The 23,503-nt window shown below is 36.2% G+C and overlaps 1 protein-coding gene across 3 annotated transcripts in view; it reads left to right on the plus strand.

Annotated features, from left to right (window-relative positions):
• Positions 1-408: 408 nt before the first annotated feature.
• Positions 409-23,503, plus strand: part of nectin4b (nectin cell adhesion molecule 4b) — a 28,274-nt gene continuing 5,179 nt past the window's right edge. For 2 of the 3 annotated variants that reach the window (XM_032566041.1, XM_032566043.1), the window contains exons 1-6: positions 409-792; positions 8,692-8,892; positions 9,506-9,673; positions 13,969-14,247; positions 17,281-17,398; positions 21,738-21,889. In XM_032566041.1, the coding sequence (XP_032421932.1) occupies positions 747-792; positions 8,692-8,892; positions 9,506-9,673; positions 13,969-14,247; positions 17,281-17,398; positions 21,738-21,889 (964 nt within the window). In that variant the 5' untranslated portion in view covers positions 409-746. The remainder of the gene's footprint in view (positions 793-8,691; positions 8,893-9,505; positions 9,674-13,968; positions 14,248-17,280; positions 17,399-21,737; positions 21,890-23,503) is intronic. The other variant, XM_032566042.1, reaches the window with a different exon arrangement.

The following is a 23,503-nucleotide window of genomic DNA, read 5'->3' on the forward strand; positions in this document are numbered from 1 at the left end:
AGAAATACTACATGATAAAGTTACTCAAGTAAAAGTAAAAAGTACAGCGAAGTAAAAATACTCCTAAAAGTAATTTCTTTTTTCCAAAAGGTTATTCAATTAATGGAGTAAATTTAACTAGTAAATGTAACCAACTCTGCATTTAGCATAGTTATGCTAAGCATAGCATATCTATGACTTTAAGAAAGTGTCATATCACCATTCTGATGAATAATTGATAAAATAATCAATAATGAAAATATTTGTTCATTCATAAATAAATGTAGAATTAACCACTCAGCTTTTATTTAGGGAATGTCCTCGTTCTAAGAAACCCTTTAATTTTCACAGACACCTGAACGCGTCATTGTTGTAGGCGTGAACTATCCTCACGGGTGGGCGGTGCTTATCCCGACAGGTGTAGCAGCGGCTCCAACCCGCGCAGGTTGCGGTGCGCCTCTGCGTGACGAGCGGACAGGTGTTTGTTAGACAAATACGCACCGTGTTCCTTTCTGCTATTTGTTTGCGCATAAACAGTTTTTTTTTGCCCGCTGCTGCAGCAATTTGCATTCACCTGTAATGAAGTCAGCGCGGCTCCGAAGGAACGACATCCCCCTCCACTCGTGGACAAATGTGGATGTTTAGACTTAAAAACCCCCGAAGAGGAGCTGAGGACGAGGGAGAACGTCCTGGGCACGTTATGAAAGCTTAACATGATCATTTAAACAGCCAAAAAGGGAAAATAAAAGTTACAGTTCGGGATACAGATGGAGTCGAAGGCTGGACTTCTGCTTCTGCTGCTTCTTCTTATCGGTGAGTTTTCTCAGGAAATCTGATTAAACCGGTTCTGAGCTATGTGGTCCTGTTTTTTTTTTTTTTTTTAAGGTTCAGACTTGATAGGATTTAAATTTAATCTGATTTTAGTGCAGAAACAACTTTTCATATGATTAAAAAAGACGCAGGCTGCAGCCTTTCCAGGAGAAAACAGCGCTGTGGGTGTTAACATCACCCACTCGCTCCGTGGCGTGTAAAACTGTTAAGATAAGAACTCAATTTCATTTAACTTTGTTTTTAATTGTGGCTTCAACGCCTTTTATTCAGATAAAGTTAAGTCTAAATGCTGTTAATGAAGTTTGAAAAGTTCATTCTGAATTAATTTTAGTGTTAAACTTTACATGTTTTAAGGTTTTTAATTTCGATTTGCATGTTTTTTTATTCAGATAAAGTTAAGTCTAAATGCTGCTGGTGAGGCTTCAAATCTCCATTTTAAGAAATTGTAAAGTTAAACTTGCATGTTTTCAGTTACTTTGTTTTAGAATAGCATCTATTTTTGTTAGAGAAACAAACTCTCAGCCTGTTGGACAACTATTGCAGCTCGTAAAATGCTGCTGCTACTGAAAGGCTTTTTGTTCCTGTTTGGGAGGTTCGTTTGTTCCCTCCTAACTTATTAAAGTCTGTCTTGCATCTGACGTCTCCCTGCCAACTTTTTATGATAGAAGAGAAAGAAAGTGTTGGAAAAAAGCTTTATGCTTGCATTGTCTGAGACAGTTCCCTGCGTGTTTTGAGCTTTTATTATAGTTATTATGTTAATCTTCAGCTCTTTCCAGGTGGTGACGTTTGTTGTGAGTTGTTCTTGTTCAGGAAATTGTGCATATTCTTTATTTTTGTGGTGAGAACGTAAGAAATCCCGCATTTGTTCAGGTGTGGCTGCACAGAGATCATAATTACCTCAGGGTGGAAAAACATCTTGGAGATATTTTAGAGCGAAGTTTGGATTTGCTCTTTTTCTTTCTCTCCAGTTCTCTTAAATTTTTTTTATTTTACTATAATATGCATATATACTGCTCAAAAAAATAAAGGGAACACTTTAACTGTTAAACACCTGTTTAAGTGTTCCCTTTATTTTTTTGAGCAGTGTATATCGTCTGCATTATAAATAGTCAAGAGTATTTCTGAATTTTTAAGCAAATTTTGATATTTCTTAATTGGGATTTGCATGTTGTTTTTTTTATCCTTTCGCTCAGAATTTGAACATGATAATAAATAAAACAGGAATTTAGCTTAAAACCTTAAACAATAAGTTTTCAAACTGTGAAGTAGAATTCAAATAATTATATTTTTAATGCAAAATACATAAAAAATAATGCAAATGTTTCAGAAAAAGTGTATTTTTACTGCACCATTTCAGAACAATTATCTCAATGCACTTAAAAAATAAGTCCAATTAATTTAGAGCCGATCTAAATCAGTCCAGACTGTCCAGTCCAACCCAAATGATAAAATATCGCCTTTTCATTCAAAGAATTATTTAATGTGAATGCCTGTTGCATTAAGTTATTCTCTTCTACTGAGCAAGCATGTGGTGAAAGGGGAGAGAAACAACTAACATTAAACAGGCAGAAACCTCCAGGAGCAGCTGGGCTAAATATGAGCGGCCATGTTTTTGTTTTTTTTAGCTGGTTGAGAGTTCAGAGGGCAGCAAAGACAAAATCATGAATAAATGGAGCTCCAACTTAAAAAAACATGCTAATTGGTCCCAAGTAATTAAATGAAGTTAATCAAATTTACTTTATTTATTTTTGTTTAACTAGGCAACTTATTAAACTTAATAAAATTAATAAATTAACTTGGATAAAGTAAATTTTATTACTTGTAACCACTTAATGCAGTATATTTAAGTTGGATCATCTGTTCCCTTTTTTCAGTGAATGTAAAGATGAACCAGAGAAATGTCAGAAATAACCTAAAATGTAGAAAATGAACACCGGTTAGAATTAGGGGGATATATTTAATTTTGTGGGACCAAAAAGGTGAAAACCAAGCAGCAGACTGTTGGAGAAACATTTTTCTTTTTCTTCTCAGCGCTCGCTGCTGAAATGTCCTAACGTTGCACCGAGTGGGTGGCGTCGAAGAATGCAAACGTCCTCTTGCTGACAGTTCCCACCCTGACATGAAGTAAAATCAACAGGGAGGTTAAAATGTGTTTGTCAGTGTTGAGATGTAGCAGCTGATTGTGTGCAGGTTGGTGGGATTTTTCTGCAGACCTGTGTTGTGTTTTCATTTGTATTCTAGTAGATTATGTAGTTTCAACACCAGGATATTTATCATCTGGCTTAATCTGCTGTTTTTCCTGATACTTCATGTCCTGAAGAGCTTATAAATGCAGAAATGTTGGTGTTACAGTTCAGTAAGCTCATGCTTCCAATGGAGATCTTTAGTAGGACGTTTTGACTTCTGTTTGGTGGTGACTGAGCCGTGGTGCTTCAAAATCCCAACGATCAGCCCTTAAATTTTGCACCAGTTCTGGAGGATCTGAAATATCTGAGACTGTTTCCCTAAAACAGACTTTAAAACACAGAATAACGATCACTCTGAATGTTTTGTTGAAAAATCAACCCTTGTTAGCAGGATGATGGATTTTGCCTTAGAGTTCACATCGATGCTGAAAGAATCAGTACTCTACATTTTGTTGAACTTGGTCGTTCCGGCTTTGTTACTCCCACTTCATTCCTACGGCATTTTTTTCCTTCAACTTAAAGGTGACCTATTAAGCTTCATTGAACAGGTCGGAATAGGTCTATGGGCTGCACAAACCCTGTTCATTACACTTTACACAAAACCATTCTTAGATAATGAGAATGTTTACATTCATACTTGATAATGTCTGCAAACAGATGCACAATTATACAACCGTACATCTTTGAAAAGCACAAGTGGAGCCTCCTAATCAACCAATAAAAATGCAGCTAGTGGTTTCAGGATGGTAAGCAAATAACAAACTTGTCTTTTCCAGCATCCATTGTACAGCACATACAACAGTAAAACCAGCTGACCAAAAGTGCTGGAGCTCTTCTGAGTCTCTAGGAAACGGCGTAGTGCCCGTAGGATGTGACTTAACAATCGGGAGGTTTTTGAAACGGCTGATTTTCCAGACACCCAAAAACATCTGGATGTTTTTTTCAAGCACTTGGGATGTTTTTGGAAGCAGCAAAACCCCCAAATGGAAGTACAAAAACACAAAACTCACTTCCAAGAAACTTTTCAACAAGAAATAAGTCTTGCTTTAACATCAATAATTTCTGAATATTGATAAAAAAGTACCAGGTATAAATGAAATAATCTGTCAGCAGAACCAGTGTTTTTTATAGTCAATATTAAGGAGTTATTGACTTAAAACAAGCTTCTATAGTCTTGCTGAAAAGTTACTGGTAAGTCAGTTTTGTTTTATTTAAAGTGTACTAAGATATTTGCACTAGAAGCTAGATAGAAATCATTGAATGAATGTACTTAAATTAAAATTTCCTCAATATTTTTGTGCAAAAATAACTTCCTGCTATAAAAACTGAATGTATATGAAGGTGTTTATACATTTTTCATCTGATAAAATGTTAAATTCAGTAAATAGAATAACATTTATTTTTCATAAGAGCTTTTTTTTTGTTGAATGGCTTAAATGTGTCATCATCATAACCCCAAAGCTTCTTTAGTTTTCCGGCTTTGATAAAAATGACTAAAGAAAACACACTCAGCTGTTTTGTGAGGAGATATTGCAAGACAAAAACAAAAGGGATTTTGTTATTTTGTCCACTTACTTCAATGCACAGACAAGTGCTGTTAATAAAACACAGTTTTCTACTCAGATCAGTGTAAACCCTTTCCAGTGCATCAAACCGTGAGTTAAGTTTCACCTGCAGCTTGAAGCTGTCTCAGCTCCGACGCCTGCTTGTAAAGTCTTGGAAGTCCACATAATTCAGACGTGGGGCCATGCAAGTTGTCTGAAGGTGCGACACAACAGAATGCGGCTCGGGCGCATTCCTTCTTCTAAACCTGAGTCAGAGGTCATTGTGCAACCTGCGTCTTCCTGTTTTCATGACTAATTCTGCTGCTGCTTTTTGTTTCCCTCCTCTGTGTGGGCTAAAGCCACGGACAGAGGCGAGGGCTGAGAGTATCGCTCCATTGAGAAGAAAAAATACTGTTATCAGGCTCTTGGTTTCAACAGGTGCGATAATCTCAGGTGTGATGGACTTACTGTCACTGAGGGAACTGGGAAAGCTTGAAGGGCAGCTTTGTGAAGTCGTGTTTGTCTAGAGTGTGTGAACAGTGGTTAACTCTTTCTCTCTGTTTGCTGTTTATCTTTTTCACCTCATCTTTGGCTTCCTCTAAAACCTCGTTTAATCTCACTCTGTCCATCCAAGGTCCTGCACTGCAAAAACACAAAATCTAACCAGGTAATTTAGTCTAGTTTAGAGGTGGGTAAACCTGTACTCAAGTAAGAGTAGCACTACTTTAACATACATTTACTCAAGTAAAAGTAAAAAGTAGCCGTCCAAGAAATTACTCAAGTAAGAGTTGAAAAGTATTTGGTAAAACGTTTACTCAAGTAATGAGTAACTGATCAAATTATCAATCAATTAATATTTAGAAATCACATCATCAGATGAAACAAAATATAAAGTTAAGAGGAAATTTTGGTATTTTAAGGATATAATTAATATAAATAACAAAAAAATAACAAAATCAAAAGAAAATGTTTCCAAATCAGTTTCTTTCAATAAAAAACTTATGAAACTTTAACAGTGTGTTTGTGTCGGATGGATTTTTGGTTAAAACATGTTTGTTTTTCATTCAGTGGGTAGAAAATCCAGAAATTAACTCAAGTAAGAGTAGAAGTACAATGTAGCAAAAATACTCCTAAAAGTAATTTATTTCAATAAGTTACTCAAGTAAATGTAATTGAGTAAATGTAACTAATTACAACTCAACTCTGTTTTCTAGTGAAAATATGTTGGTACACTTAAAATAAGACAAAAACTGACTTATAAGTAAGTTTTCAGCAAGATATAGGAGCTTGTTTAACATCATTAATTTCTTAATATTGATAAAAATGTAGTTTAGTTTCACTGGCAGATTATTTCACTTATAACTTGACATTTATCTCATATTATTAGTGAAATAATTTGCTAATATAACTAGAACTTTTTCATCAATGTTAAGGAATTACTGACATAAAACAAGCTGCTATATCCTGTTGAAAACTTACTTATAAGTCAGTTTTTATCTTATTTAGAGTGTACTAACATATTTGCACTAGAAACTTGAAATATTTTGTGTTTTTGCAGTGTAGATTGACGTTTCCTCTCCCTGTGGGACATCTGGGCGGCTGCGTCCTTGCAGGATCCGTGGGATTTTGTGCCCAATATTGGCAGCTTTGTAATCATTTATCGGGTTCGTGAATCAGTAACCAGAGAAGAAATAAACGTGTTCGTCCTAGAAATCAAAGTTCATTTGTTTGGTGTTTCCGGTCTGAGTTTTTGATTCACTTCTCTCACGGTGAAATGCTGCCTTTAGCTGATAAAAGCCACTAATGAGCCCAGGGCCGAGTTTCTGTCCGTTTTTAAAAAACTAGAAAGAAGAAATAAAGTTGCAACTTGCCTGAAAATGTCACCAGAGCTTCCAGTTTGGGTTGAAATAGTAAAAATATATACAATCAAGTTCAATGATTGTTTAAAACTTTGTGTTTTAGATATTGGGTTCAATATTTGATCTGTTTGTGCAGCTTTACTGGAAATGCAGAGTTAAAAAAGGAATTGAGATAAATCAATTTGAGTATGTAACAAATTCAATTATGTAAAGAATGCTGTTACTTCATTTTTGGCAATAGAATGTTTATTTTCTTATTTAAAAATAAGAATTGTTTGTTTGTCAATATATTTCTAATATTGCATGATATTATAATAATTATTATTATAATAAAGACTTGAAGTGCAAAATGTGCCAAGTTTTTATATGATTAATTATCAGAATAATCAATTAAAGTAATTGTTAGTTGCAGCCTGGTTTACAACATGTCACAATAAAACGTTTCCGACAAATAAGAGCAGAAATGTTATTCAAAATGAGTAAAACTGCACAAATACCAGCAAGGATGTAAAGATTATTTACGTTTTTGGGAGCAGTGGTTGTTGTTGGGTGTTAAGAGCTGCTGGAAGGGGAAGGATCTCTGTAAATGCTCCGCTGTGCGCCTGGGATGCAGCTGATGGAGCTCTCCAGTTCAGCAGCAGTTCTGTTTTAAAGCCAGAAGAGACCATATTTGGACATCAGGAAAGGTCTTCAAACTTTTTATTTAATTATAAACATTAAGCCACTTATGAGTAATAATTGAGAAAAACATTCATTGGTGCAAAACATCCTGAGGCTGTGTGCCAAGATCGTTTAGATCCTGAGAATCGACCTCACTTCCTGTTTGACAGATTTGCAGACGGTTTAAACGGGAAGCAATCCGTCTGATGAAGATTGGTCCAAAGATTAATATGTCAAATATGGGAACAATTGTGTAACACGTGATTGAAAGGTTAAAAAATTGTTTTCCTAAAGTGAAAATTTACCAAATTCTGAACAAAGTCACCAAAAAAGCCAAACTCTGCAATATAAAAATAATGTTTTTACATAATCGCTGTAACAAGCCCTGCAGAGATAAAACTACAGCAGTCACTTATGAGTGAGGAAATCAGGATTAGTAGTAAACCTTCTGCAGTATTGTTCGCTTTGAAGCAGGAAAACCTTAATACGTCTTAAAATAAAAGACTTAACTTCATTTGAAGAGCCATTCTTTAGTCTCGGTGCACATGCAGACCTTCCCTTCCTTTCTTGTAGGAACCTGCGTGTTTCCTCCATGATGCTGAGGTCAAGCAGGTTGGGCGAACCTTTAGCCGTAGCCTTTGGGAGTGTTGTAAACAAATCTGTTGAGGCTGTGCATCACTTCCTTTGTGAAGCACTGAAGGAGAAAGTGACTCTCTTAACAGATCAAGTTTTCTTTCTTTTATAGTAGACGTTGCATTTCTTTGATTTGCGTTGATATAAAGTGAAAAACTCAGTGATGAAGTACATTTGATGTTATTCAATTCATTGATCGTTCCTTATTTCTATTTGTGCAGAAGTTTTGGGGAATGCCTGTAAAGCTTTTACTTTTATTTTGCAAAAAGAGACAATAGATTTATAAGCAGAAAATGCTACACAGATCCAACAAATTCATCGTTCTTCAATTTAAATTTAATGCCATTTCATGACTTGGACTATTATCTTCTGCAAGTTATATTTAAAATACAAAACATAATTTTATCAGTTTGCAAAAAAAAGATTTATTAAGAGAGATAGCATTTATAATCGGAGAGGAACAGATACTTTTTAGAAATCAAAAATTTAGAAGTAAACAAAAACAAATATGTCAATTTCTACTCTTAAGAAAATAATGAAATATAATATTCTATCAAGGTATAATGAGTCATTAGAGTGCTGTATCATTACAAAGATAATATATACTTTTTCTTAATGTTATCTTTATACATACACATTGCCTGTTTTTTGTTTAAAGCTATATCTTTTTATTTTTGGTTAGTTGTTTAGGGTATTGTGAAATGATTTTTGAAAGAATGGCTACTTTTTTCTCTTCAAACTTTTGTTCATGTCGTCATGTGACATATTCATTTTAACCTGTAAATGAATGAAATAAGGAGATATTATTCAAAAAACATTAAATTTCCATTGTTCTGCAAGTGCAGCTTCTTTTCCCTTTAAAATAAGTTACATTTTCTGAATTTTGCTACACCTGGTTTTATCGTTCGGTTTGTCTAGATGTCCTAGTTCAAGCATTCTTCCTATCAACACGTAACGCCTTTGTCTCTGATTGATGACCTTTTTCTGTTTTCTCTTCAGCAGAATGCGTTCAAGGGGCCTTCGTGGAGCCTCTGCAGCCCAACACCGACCTCAAGGGCTTCACTGACTCCCAGACCAGACTCCCCTGCTGGTACCAGCTGGAGGAGGACCAGAGGATGGTGCAGGTCTCCTGGGAAAAGGTGTTCCCAAATGGGACCAGCAAGCAAATCATCACGGCCCACTTCACTGAAGGGATTAAAGGTATATCACCATTACTAGCATCCCTAATATTTCCAAAGACATAAATGTAGCAAAAGCATTTCTGCAGAGATGGGCAGAGACTCAGGAGTAGCACTCCTGAAAATATGCCATTCATTTAATGCATCCATCCATTTTGAACCCAGGACCTTCTTGCTGCAAGGCAACAGTGCTACCAATTATGTCCAGCCCCTCATTTAATGCATATATGTAAACATTTTTTTAAAATTAAAAATGTAAAAAAAATATTGCAACATTTCTTTTTTTGCCTGCCCAACAATGAACTTTAAGCCCAATATTTTGACGAAACGAAGTCTAATTTCTGTAGAAGAGAAATCTGCAAATGATTGCAAATCTGAAACATAAAAATGGACAAAAAACTCCAGGATTTTGTTCTTATTGTTGTGTAAAAATGAATTTTTGATATAAGGTGAAAAGTTCACTTAATCTTTGTGTATGTTCATTAATTAAACTTAAACAGACAACTCAAAATAAACTCTTTGCTTTTTTTAAGAGTAAAACTCTTTCACTAACAGTGTAAAATAAGATTCGCTTTGTCCTGTAAAGGCTGAAGTTACTCAGTTTGACCTGTTTTTATTAATTTTTTTTCCTCCAGCGCTTGAGAGCTCTGACCGGATGAGGTTTGAGACCTTCAACCCGATTTCTGAGAGCTCAGCTCTGCTCATCCAAGTCACAAAGGTGTCAGACGCCGGCGTCTACCGGTGCCACATCGCCACCCACCCTCAGGGAAGCTTCGACAGGACCATCAAGCTCACCGTGTGGAGTAAGTTTCACACCCTGCATTTTTCTGATCCATCTTGCAAATCATGTTTGGGTTGTTTGATAAAACCATAAAGAGAAGAGCCGCCAACGAGGGCGGCTCGATAATCTCACAATCAGGGCCATAAATTACTAGAAGCATTTATTTTTATTTTGATATAATTCGTTGCTACAGTGTGTGGAAAAGTCTGAAATGATTGCAAAATGTTGTCTGAGAAAAGACCAGCTGTGAAAAATATCTGCGATCTCATCTAATTTCCAAGAAAGATGTGTTGGATGGTTTATAATAACATCTTTGATTCATAAATGTATTTATTGGTGAAGTGCTGAATTTATCCCCAAAAAAGAAAAAAAATCTGAAATGTGTGGCATGCATTTGGATGCAGCCCCCTCAGGGGTTGGGAAGGGAGCTGGTGTCAATCTCCAGCTAACGTTTTAGGCGAGAGGTGGGGTCACCCTGGACAGGTTGTCAGTCTGTCGCAGGGCAACACGGAGACAGAGAGGACATGCACACACACTCACACACACCTAGGGAGAATTTAGAGAGACCAATTAACCTGACAGTCATGTTTTTGGACTGTGGGAGGAAGCCGGAGAACCCGGAGAGAACTCACGCATGGAGAACATGCAAACTCTGTGCAGAAAGACCCCAGGCCGGGAATCGAACCCAGGACCTTCTTGCTTCAAGGCAACAGTGCTACCAACTGCGCCACTGTGCAGCCCTCAGCGCAACTTCTATATGTTTTTTTCCCTCTTTGTAACGCATTTTCTGTGTGACTTGTAGTCTAAAAATTACGGTACCTTTATGTCTTAATGGACCTAAAGACGGGAATTCAGTTAATATCCATTATTGTTTGCAGAATATTTCAAACTTCTGCAAACAATAATTGATAAATCGATCTTGTTCTTCATTCAGTAAAATTACTCACAGTGTGCAGAGAATCCAGAAATTTCATACAAGCAAGATTAGCAATACTTGATGATAAAATTACTCAAGTAAAAATACTCCTAAAAGGACATTTCTTCCAAAAATTACTTAAGTAAATGTAACTAGTTAGTACCCAACTCTGTCTTTGACCTTCACACATCAACTGGATTTATAATGGGACGAAGTTACACACAGATGGACTCAATTTACTAACTAGGAGACTTCTTCTGGATGTTATTTAGGGGTTTCAGAGTAAAGGGGAGTAAATACACTTCTATGTTTTTATTTTAACTTATTGTAACATGAAACAATAGGAAACAAATGAAAGGAAAACCTTTTGCCAGGTGAAATTCTGCAGTAAACATGGAGGACAGTTTTTAAAACAGCGGTGGGATTCTGGTGTAATCAGTCTTTTTCAAATATTTCACATAAAATTCAACCTCTGCACCCTTTACCGAAATATTTCTACTGAAGAAACTTGAAAAAATAACAACATTTGAGGAAAAATAATCATGGCAAACTGGTTTTCTTTGGCAAGTCTTTGCCATTGTGCACCAGTGTTTTCTTTAGATAAACTCATTTACGAATGGAGTGGATCACATGAGGTAACATTTGAATGATCACAGCAGCTGTGGGAACGCGATGCTATCACTTCTGCTGCCAGGCATCGTCGTCAGCGATGCTCCGAGCTTAACGGCGTGTTTTGGCATGTCTCGGATCACAAATCCACACAGGCGAGTAACTGACAACCTCAAGTCCTGAGCGTCCTGAAAGAATTTGCATGTAAAACGTCCGACAAAGACGTTACAACAACCTGGAACTGAACCAACCTGCTCAAGCAGACCATAGAATATAAACACCATCCATGTTGAGCACTTTAAATTATGCTAATATATGAATTTAAATGTTTTTTTCTTTCTGCAATCAAGCCTTTGATCTATACCAGGGGCATCAAACTCGGTTTCATTTTGGGCCTTATCAAAAATCTGAATTTTCTTAAAGGGCCGGTTACGCCAGAATGTATTTATAAAACCAATTAAACTGTTAAAATATTAATAAATAGCTGTCCCTCCAGGATTTTATGATTGTTTTTTTTTTGTAATCAAGTCACATATTTTGTGATGCTAATTTATAATTAGGAAGGGAGGAATTTTTTACAATATTTGTGCTAACGCAGTGGTTCCCAAAGATTTTCTGGGCCCCCCTATGGATTACAATAAAAGCCCCCCTAAAAAGAAAACAGAATTAACTGGGAACACGCATCGTTCAACCAGACATAACCTAAACACATATTTTGTTTTCAAACTCCACTGAAGTTTATTTCACACTTCAGGTTGCAATAAAACAAACTACAAACCATCTTTACAGTGAAACACTTTTGTGTAACTGTTTTTTCTTCTCCATTCATCCGTACCGCTTCCCACGCCTCCCCGCAATGGCACTGCACCCCCCTAAGGGGCGCGCCCCACACTTTGGGAACCACTGTGCTAATGCATGATGTTAAATGTGACTTATTACCTACCGACTGAGGCAGCAGTCAATTAAACTCAATATTTTTGACCAATTTGAGAAAAAAATTGCAGTAAAGTCAGAAAAAGTGTGGGGTCTATTGATTTTGTGTGAATTTTGAGGATTTGTGAGGGACGTATTGGTGTAATGTGGAGTCTTGATGGCCACATAAAAAGCCACGGCGGACCAGATTTGGCCCCCGGGCCTTGAGTTTGACACATGTGATCTATCTGCTGGCTGCAGGTTCATTTTGCAGATGTGATGTCGTTTATTTTGGGTTTTAAGAGATTAAACTATAACAGCTTTGTTGCTATTGCTTTTAAAAAAAATAATAATCCAAAGGCATGTGCAGAGATTGATCAGATATGGGATGATCATGACTTTCCTGTGAGTCACAGCTAGTTGGATACAAAATAAAAAGAAAAGTGTTTACGTGTAAATACATCTGGTTAAGCTGCAAAATCCTGCTCAGAGTTCATTCTGATGAGCCAAGTTAAGCTTTTTTCAAACTACTGAAATGAGATGAAACTCAATCCTAAACCTCACAGAAACTTTTGTAATTAAATCCTGGTGTGACTCGGTCCGATTACAAGTCTGTTTCACCTAAAAATCTGTGTGAAATGTAAATAAAAACCAGAGTGGCTCATCAACTATTTTTATTTACAGTAAAAGCTCAAGATATTTCCTTTACCGTCTCTCTTCATGTTTAAACACCTTAAAAGGATGTTTGTCCCCATTCTTATAACTTGTGGATATTAAAAGTGTGTTTATGACCTAAAAAAGGAGAATCATTTCAAATTGACTTGACAAACACTTTGCGCAACAAAACTACTAGTTAGTGTGAACGTTCTCATTTTAAAATACATTTAACATTCAGTTTTCTCTGGTAAGAGACCGACAACATTTTGACTGAGAAACATTTCAGTCGTAGTAGATTTGGACGTTTTAGACTCAAAGCAAAGCATTTAATGTTTTAGTGATTGAAACATTAAATCCATTTTTTACAGAATCTGTCTAGCAGACAACTGAAGGGTTTGTATCAAAACTGGCTGATATGTGGTGTTTGTTATTTTATTCACTTTAAGTAAAACTTAAAGTGAATAAAATCTCATGAGTTTTATCTCATTAGAGGTAACCCCACAGCATGACGCTGACTCCACCATGCCTCACTGAAGTATCTGGGTTCTTTTGGTGATGTGACGTGTTGGGTTTTTATTTTGTATAGGTGAATAATAATAATAATAATAATAATAATAATAATGATGAAAAAATAATGATAATGAAAAATAGATAAAAATTAATATAATAATAAAGAAAATAAAAATAACAATAAAACTACTTAAAATAATAACAACAATAGTGAAAATTACTTAGACAAATAAAAATAATAAAATAATTACAATAATTCTGAAACCAAATAATAAAAAATGGTAAGGAAAATAAAGAAATGGTAATAAAAAGAAAATAAAGAGATATGTAAAGTAGTTAAAACTCCAATAAAAAAACTCCATTAATATCATATTTCTGTTTCCACTGCAGACATTTGACTTTGATAAAGTAGGGCAGGTGCAGGTGTGCTATTGCAAACTGGGTATTGTTTTCTAAAGCTGAACTTCCTTTAGGTGGACAGCAGCCATTGTGTCTGCACTGAAAACGATCTATGGGGCTAAAATGTGAACAGTAACCTCCTTATGTTAGTTGAAAAGCCAGGAATACCATTTGTGTGCATCATCTGTGGACAATCCCTAAATTAAAACAAAAAGTATTTCTGGTCAGTGTCGCCCTGCAGTATCACTTAAAGCTTAGAAAACAAACATGAGCTTAAAAATACTAACCAACAAATATCTCCCCGTTCTCCTTAGTGCTACCCATCTCCTCTGTGGAACCGGAGAACCTGGTGGAAGGCCAGGCGTTCGGCCTTGTCTCCACCTGTCGCGCCGTGGGCTACCCCAAACCCGGGCTGTCCTGGGACACGGAGCTGCCCGGCCACTCCAAGAACCACACCGGGGAAGACGGGAAAGCGTTCATCCAGTACTGGCTCCACCCGCTGCGCAGCATGAACGGCAAGAAGCTGGACTGCTTGGTGTGGCATCCCAGCTTGAAGGAACCCCGCAGGATCGCTGACCGCCTGGTGGTCCAGTGTGAGTACAGAACAGATGAACCAGTTAGGACCAGTTAGGACTTCCATGCTGTTGTTGTTCAGTGTTAAGAGTCTGTTGTTGGGGAGAACTGGCTACAAAGTCAAATCATGACATGAAGTGACATAAATCACTTAAAGGGGGTGAAAAATTCACATTTTGTATATTTTTATAGTTTAATTTGGGTTTCTACTGCTTCTAAAGAAACGGCAAAGTGCTTAAAAAAACAACAAGATGTTCTTTGGCAATAATTTTTTTGGTGTCTGGAAAATTAGATATTTTAAAACCTCCCAATTGTTAAGTCAATCAGTGGGCATTGATTGTGACTTAACAATCTTATATTATAAATACATTGAAAAAATGCAAAAAAAAAAAAAAAAAACTAAATCCTTTTTCTATAATACAATAAACATTTTATTCCCTAAAATGCAATAACAACATTCTTTTAGTGAATAATTGACCGTTTGTAACAAAGGATGCATCTGCAGTGAAAAAACACCTTCAGTATTGTGAAAATCTCTTCTGCTTGACTTATCAATACAGTGCAGAGCTGATCAGTTGATTTTATTTTTTTAAATTAATCGATAAATAATTGGATAAAAGTTGCACAATAGGAGAAGTTAAAACCAGGCCGTTTGAGGAGTTCTGATGTATGTCAAGTATGTAAATTTTTTTGTACAGTTTTGGCTTAATTGTTGCTTTCAGTATATTGTTTTCTAGAAATTGGTATATTTAGAATCTGTAAGCTATTAATAAATTACTAAATTAATCACAATTAATCCGATTAATTGTTTCAACCCTTATTCTTGTTAGACTTGAGATCGAGGTCCCATCTTTCTCTTGCAGGGTTGTGACCATCGCGTGCTTCAGTGTGTAGCTTTACCTGCTGTTGACTCTCAAAACAAAACTTTGTTGGCATTTAGATTAACTAGAGTTCACAGCCGGATTCCTAGAAGGAATTTTTTATTGCTATTAGCAGATATGCCCAAACTTTTTCTGTTGTTACAGCAAAGTGAGACGAAACGGGAAGATTTGTTCCACTTCTACTTTTTATAGGTCTATGTTTGAGTAAAACGAACATTGTTCCTTTATTCTCTGAAACTTCAAGCAAAAGTTTTGCATTTGTTTGCAGAAAATGAGAAATGGAAAAGATGCAGAGCTTTCAGACCTCAAATAATGCAACGAAAACGAGTTAATATTCACTTAGAAACATCAACACTAATGTTTTAACTCAGGAAGAGTTCAGAAATCAATATTTGGTGGAATAACAATGAGGTTTTCAATGTGGTTCAGTGCAGTTTTCTAGAGCTGTAGTTCCTGAACTGAATCCTCTCTGTTGAACCCTCAGGAATGATCAAGTCCTGAGCATCAACGGCTTACAGAGGCTTCAGCCTTCACACTGACTGCTTTAAAGTACTAATCTGGCTGCAGCCGCTATCAAAGTGGGTGTTTTCTTCCTTTAGCGAAACCCTCGCAACCTAAGGGTGGAAAATCAGTCTTAAATAACTCAGCGCCTGTTCAAACTTTTCTCTGGGCTCTGAGCCAGCTTTGTTAAGATCTTCCTGTTCTGAAAAAAGATCACCCTCTGTCCTGGAATCGTATTTATTCAGCCTCGGTTGTCTTTCTGTGGAAGTGAAGACTAAACGTTAGTCCATAATGACAGATCAGATCATGACCAGGGAAAATGTGGACATACTCCGACCTCTTCTCTTTTTTTTGTGTAGCCAGGCTAACTTTTTTACCATCTTTGTGTCATAGTAACTCTGGTTTTTGGGTTTGATGCGATTGACGACTTTAAAGGTGTGGACTTGACTCATGAACTCGATGTCTTTGGAGTTTCCCACTCTGGTTCACCAGAAATTAGCATGAACTGGTAAAATATATAAAAACAAGCATCCAGTTTTCCTGGATTTCTATCTGAACAAAGATTTTCCAGACTGGCAAACTGCATTGCAGATTGGATGAAATATCCTTAGTTTGAAGCAATCTAAGCAAAATTTGAGTAATCTTATTGTGATTTCCCTCCCCGATGCCTAAGATTTGATCTTCACTTGGGATTTAACAGCAAGATTCTGTTCATAAACGACACAATATTGTAACGTTGCATGACTGAATGTTTAAAAATGTTGCAGAACAGATCTTCCCATTTTCTCACTTTGTTGCAGCAGCAGGAAAAGCTTGGTCATAACAGGTAGTCATCATAAAAACTTCCTTCAAGGGATCTATTTTAAGAGTTAGCTGCAGGTAAAGCTGCAATGGTGGCTTAAGAAAGAAGGATGAGATGCAGTTCTCCAGTCTAATCGGAATCAGTAAATAGAAGGGAATTCAAATGAAGAGATGAAAATAAAATATTTGACTATGAAATGTTAAAACTGGTTGCAAATGATTATTTTTCTTATTTAAACCATTCTCTGACATAAAGTAAAAATTAAATATATACCAGAAAGACACACAAACAACAAGGATATCTTAGCGCTGTCAAACACTCCTCAGTGTGGCGCTGCTCTCTCTCTCTCACCCCTTTACTCTCTGGTTCGCTGTAGCTAGCACAGCATGTTGTGAATGCTAAGCTAACCAATAAACGGTTTTTCTGTAACGATAAGTTGTTTCTCTGCGATTAACACATTTAGCAGTAAGTACATGAGATTGATTGACGACACTAAGACCCGCCTCCTGGCTCTGATTGGTTATTTTTGTGCATTTCTTTAGTCGTCAATAGCAGCTCAGGGAGGAGGTGGAGTAGATTGATCTTTTCACAGATTATCTGTCTCATATTACGCTGTCTTGACATGGTGACAGTTTTAACAAATACGTAAAAAACAGATTTTTAAAAAATAAACGTTACACACTGCCCCTTTAAAAGTTCTCCCCTCCTGAAGGTTCACAAAATGTTGCTTCCCCCCCCCCTATAATTCCTTACTTTTGTTTTCTTTTAATTGATTTTACTTCAACAACTGTCTCAGTTTCATTTCACTCACTTGCACAGAAGTTGTAGTTTAATTTTTTAAAACTACAATGCTTGCTTCTTTGTTTCAGACCCCCCAGATCCCATCATCTCCAGTTCTCCCAGTAACTGGCAGGTTGGTTTGCAGAAAGCCGAGCTGGTGTGCGAAGGCAGGGGAAACCCAACACCCCAGAACATCATCTGGACTCGGTACCATCATCATATCACACAAACCTACATTTTACCTCTGCCAATTACATGTTAATTTAGCACACTGCAGTGCTAAATTGCTCTTTACGTGCTACTGGAATGTGACTGAAAACAATTATATGTTACACACTGGTACAAAACAAAGCGGTGGCACTCAAGTTTAAAGTGGGATGACTATTTCTGCTCGATTCGCTGCGGAAATCAAAAGCCATGGTGTCGAGTTGCGAAACGTGAAGTGAGACTTTCTGGGGCAAGAGACGTTTTCACACGAGGGATGGAACCAGCGACGAGTGGAAGAGCAGGAGACGCAAACTAAGCACTTAATCACAGAGCGATGCTTTAAATATCACTCTAATGTCTGGTGAAAACACAGGGTCTGTGCTTTAATTAGAGACACCGTACCAGCCATTACATCTCTGCATGTGCACAGTCGAATGCAGGGTGGAAAATCTTTAAACAGGAGACGATCTTTAGATATTAAAAAAGAATGACATAATCGGATTCAAACGTCCCAACTTGCCCATCAGTAATCAGATCTAAAAATATGATCAGTCTTCTTACATAACCAGTGCAGAGAAAGGTCTGCCAAACTCCACCTTTAAGATTTAATCCGATCTGTTTCAAGAAGAAAATATGCAGTTGTTTATGAGGAAGTTGGTCTAAAATGAGAGGATAATGCACATCCTGCTTTCTATTTAAAATGAGTACATTTATCCGAAAAGGTACAATTTTTGTGCATTACTCACTGCAGTAATTTTTATAGGTAAGTAACTAATTTTTTTTTATCTTAGGCTTCATTTTGTGGAGCAGATTTTACAAGCTTGAGAAACCTTATCTTTGGAAAAACCCATCGCACTTCAGAAATTAGAAAGTGAAAATGTTCCAGTTAAGATCTGAGTGATTTAAGATTTGACATTTGCAGATGTTGCAATGTTGTTTACATAAGAATTGGGATTATATCCCACGTACGTTTCTCTACATTGATGTTGTTTTTGTGTTTTTATCCTGCAACTTAAAGTTGAAAATTTTGACACTCATTAATCACACATTTTTCTAAATGATGGAGAAAATAATGTAACAAATCGATTTTGCTTTTAATTTCCTAGATACACAATATCCCTGTTTCAGGAGCAGAAACTTGTTTATTTACAAATTTAAAAAAGTAAAAAAAAAAAAGTGGAACTTACATTTGTAATTTACTTAATTTGCTCAATTTAATATGAAACACATAAAAGCATATAAAACCTGGAAATATTTAAGACTTTTTAAGACTAAGAAATGAAATTTATGAATTCAATAATTTTGTAACCTTGCAGAAATCCTGATATTTCAACATAAACAAAGCGTTTATAAATTAGCTTCTATATGCTGCTCCAACAGAGTTGGATAGCTAAAAATACTCACTGTTGTTGCTACAACTCATCCCCTAAAACACACAAAGCTTTTAAATGCCCTTTACATATATTTGACTCAACACATACAGCTTCACTCTCTAATAAATTCATTTCTTTCCTTCTTCTGATGATTTTTTTTCATGCTGTGCTGTTAGCTGAAGTGCTAAGCTAACGCTACTCTCTGTTTTCAGTTAACTGTGAGAACAAAATATACAAAAAAAGTTGTTCTCCTGCTTCATACACTTAACCATTTTCTTTTACATGCCAGTTAGTGAACATAAACAGACACAGAGCTGCAGCAGCCAACACAGTATTTCTTTCACTGAGAACTTTGTTAGGGTAAAACCCGTTTACTTTGTTTAGCTACTTCAACAAAATTACTCACTGACCTCTGTGTCATCCAGCTAGCTCTCATCTACATGGTCATTCATCTCTCTGGTTACTGGAGTACTACATTTATCTAATCCTGCAGCTGACTAACTTAGGCTCTTTGTTTAGCAGATGCAGGAAGTCTATTTATGTCTCTACTCTTTCGTTTTGAATGAGGAAAACGTTTGGTCTTTTTCTTTCTTTCACAATCCTTTGGATTCACAGAAATTTTCTCTAACTTATGGGTTAATGTTTTTTTTTAAATTGTGACATACAATCAGATGAGCTTTGTGACATCTGGACTAGAGCCAGTTTTGGTTCTGTAGCCAAAAAAATAATTAAATTACAAAATCAAACACAGAGAAAAATACCCAAGCATTTTATTTTAAAATGTCCCATGTGAGATGGCTCCATGTTGGGCCCAAAAGATGAACTATGAGTTCAGAATTTTAAAATATTTGAGTTTAAATATTAATATTAAATATTAAAACATGCATTCTTTAGACAACATTCAAACTTTAGGGGCCCATAAGCCCTTTTTAAAGTCCAGCCAAAGTTGTCACTGTAATGGTTTTTCTGAACAAAACTGCTTTGGGTTTCTTAAGAAATGCTTTAAGAACACAAAAATGGTTTGGGATTTTCACAAGACCTTCAAAAACATCTGTGAAGGCATCTAGTGTCAGACTGGTGGAGAAACGGGGGCATTCCAGAGAGACGTCACCCCACAGACCGTCAGGATCGAATGGTGTACATACGTCAAATGTACGCCATTTCCAAACTGGCCACACTGTAAAACCACAATTTTGATCTGTTTTTTGATTATAATTGTCTGTAAATTGATGAAACCAATTTTTAAAAGAACCTGAAAGATTCAGGTAGCTGCTACAGTCTCTTTTTTTCAATGGGAAAATCTTTATAAAGATTGAAAAACCCTGCCTAATTTGTAAACTCAATAAAATAATGTTTATGGTTTATAACTGTTATTTTGTAAGCTGCAGGCACATAAATATGCTGTAATTTTACAAGATTTGCTGCACAGACTGCAGAAAGTAGACCGATATGTGTAAGGAGTTGACTTTATTGGCAGAATCAACTCTGGATATTAATCATAATCATTTGTTATCATATTCATTTATATACACACGGTAACTTCTGGTATCATAACTTTAAAGTGAAACCACTGCAAAGTAAAACAATATTTGGAAAATGTTTTGTCAAACTTGGTTGTCTGGCTTTGCAGGTCTGCAGTGTAGCACCACAGTTTCTTCTCTCCTTCTTTTTTTTTGTATTGCTTCACATTTTTGCTCTTTACAAAAACACTTTAGTTACACAGATTCCAAAACTTTGACTGGAGTGTTTTTATTTTGTGTCTTTAAAAATCTAACTTTAATAAAAGTTATTAAGGCAGTAAAATGCTTAAAAAATGTGCATGTTGCACATGAGATTTCACATGTGCAAAACATCCATCTATTCATTTCCTACATCGGCTTAATCCTTGCAGGGGTCAATTAGTGATTTGTTTCTCCATCACACAGATGGAGAATCATTCCTACACGCATAAGAGATATTTAGAATGACAATTTACCCTAATACACAAGGCATAGAACTATGCAAGGAGAGCAAATCATAAAAAACAAAACAAAATATGCAAGTATATAATATGAGACTACAGTCAAGTTTTAATCCAGTATCTCGTTGTTGCATGTTTAAGAACTGAGTTATTGAATGGCTTGTAGAAGCGTGAAGTGACTTGTAACCCAGAAAGTGCAACAGCTTCACAGTTTCTGACCCTTACTGTGAATTTGCTGGTGTAAATGCTACGTGTCTTGCTGTAATGCTCCATTGACCGCTTGGTTTCACTTGCGGCTGTGCACAATAAGAAACTCCGACCGCGGTAGTACTGATGTGGTGATAACTCGCTGTCAAAGATGAATTTTGTGAGTCCAGATGCCAGATTAGGATCTTTTTAGCTGCTGACTGTAGAGTATTCATCAGATAAAATATTCCTGTGTGACTTTGTCATAAAAAGGTGGTCAGGGAAGCTAGGTGGGGCTCTTGAGGTGCGAAACATGAGCCTGCTCCAGTTTTAGCGGGGGGGGGGGAAAGCAGTGGTTAAATAGCCACTGCAGCTCAGGGAAACCAACTCAGCAACCTGAACCGTCTCAGTGGACCTGATCAGAAACTGGCGCTCCATTATGTGACTGTGATGCCTCTTCAGCTGCACGTTATCCAGTCTGCATGCACCAACTGAGGCTGGTCTTTATTTAGTCTGTTAGGATGACTGGGCTGCAGGTTTTGGTTCAGGTGCATGTAAAACAATAGTTTAGGGGTGACCTGATGGTAATCTTTTGTGTTTATTTGGAATGATTTCTTCCGTGACATAAACCAACTATTGTTGCGTTTTAAGCTGTTACTCAACAAAGGCCTAAAACTGGAACGCATGTTTACCCTCTGCCTCCTTTTTCATTTTCCATTTGCTAAAGCGAGTCACACCTTTGTTGTTTCACGTCGTGACTCAAGCATTCTGTGTGGTTCAAATTGGCTTGACATTTTCTTCTTATTATTGTGATCATCAGGAGAGGAGGAGCTTTGCCAGATGGGGTGTCTGTGGATGGAGAAAAGCTCGTTTTCGGACGGCCCGTCCAGTTGAATGACAGTGGGACTTATGAGTGCACGGTCAAGAACGCTGTGGGATCTGGAAAAACAGAGTTTACATTGATTATATCAGGTAAGATCTGGGAATCTCTCCGCATTGCACCACATAAAAAGACAACAAAATTAGACAGTTTTCTCCTGCCGTAGACCTGTGAGTTTGCTGCCCCCTTGTGGTGAATCTATGGTATCTATATATATAGTTGCATAAGATGTAAAGTATTAAATGTGTTTTTTCAACTTTACAGAAAAATACATACAAGATTGCAATATATTCAGACAAAACTTTGCCAATACATCGGAAAGAATTAAAACAAGGTTTTCAATTCATTTGTCACAAATAAAAATCTGAAAAGTGTGGCATGTATTTGTATTCAAGTTTTTTTTATTCTGATACCAAGTGCAATCAATTGGCTTCAGAAATCTCCAAATTACTAAACTTTACTTTAAATTTTGTGTGAATTTTACTATTTGTTGAAGGTGTCTGAGGTTTATTAGAGAACATAAGTGAATAAAAATCATCATGAAATTAAGATAACACATCAGACAGGCCAGGAAGAAAATTTAGGAGAGGTTGTACAGGTTACAATGTTATATTCAGGTTATATGTCTGACCAAGCAAAATAAAAAAAGAAGGAAGTGTAACATGATCACTTAATATTTGGATTAGTTTTTGTTTTTTGGAGGGTAAATGAACTGCAGTCACAGCAGAAAGTAGTTCACATTTTTTGCACTGTGAATGACTGAACAGCTGAACATTATATCATTTGGCGTTACAACGCTAAAGCAGGTAAAACCCGCAACATCAGCAGCTGCGCTTCCGTTACAAATGTGCACAAAACTTTGTCAGTATTTTAATAATGTTAAAAAAAAAAAAAACACACAATTTTGCAATTACAGTGTTTAATTTAAATAAGAAACGCAATTAAAATCACATGTGAATGACTGTGTCCACATGATAAGACATAAAAGAAAATCCAGCCCCATCATCGTCCTACCACTTCCTGTCGATTTCTTTTTCATGGTTTGCACCAGTAGCAACATCTGGTTGTTGGTCATGTGACTTGTGTGCAAAATAAACCCAATTTGAAAAAAAAACAACTCATAAAATACTGCAAAATCCAAAATCTTTCTAGCAAAAAAGTTGAGGGAAAATGGCAGCATCATGCAGGGGGAAAGATGGTTGGAGCTAAAAAAAAACGTGGCAAAACCTGTCATGATCTAGTGGGTTAAAGGCTTTTGACAAACTTATAAGAAGTGAAGCATGTTAATCCATGTCATTCAAGACTAACAAAACCATTTAAAACAGTAATGTTATTTAATGCCAAATGAATGTAATGTAATAAAACCAAATGAATGAGGAGACAGAATGTTATTCCAGTAAAAAAAATATTATTTTAATTGATTATTCATAAACTACTCAAACATTTCAGGTTGGTTGTAGAGTTTAGGAATGGGGAAATAGTTATTTAACAGATTGAGAATAATTTCGTACCTTTTGGTACGAAATTATTTTAGTTAAAAATATGACACTGATTTGTCTTTAATATGTACAGTTTTTCAGAGAAACGTTAATCAATAGCCTGTTTTAAATTTGAATTTATTGTTTGTCACTGTACACATGTACATGTACAATATTAACTCAGTTAAATGTATATATACAGTATATATACAGTATATATACAGTATA

Source organism: Xiphophorus hellerii, chromosome 6 (assembly GCF_003331165.1).
Source record: "Xiphophorus hellerii strain 12219 chromosome 6, Xiphophorus_hellerii-4.1, whole genome shotgun sequence".
NCBI lineage: Eukaryota > Metazoa > Chordata > Actinopteri > Cyprinodontiformes > Poeciliidae > Xiphophorus > Xiphophorus hellerii.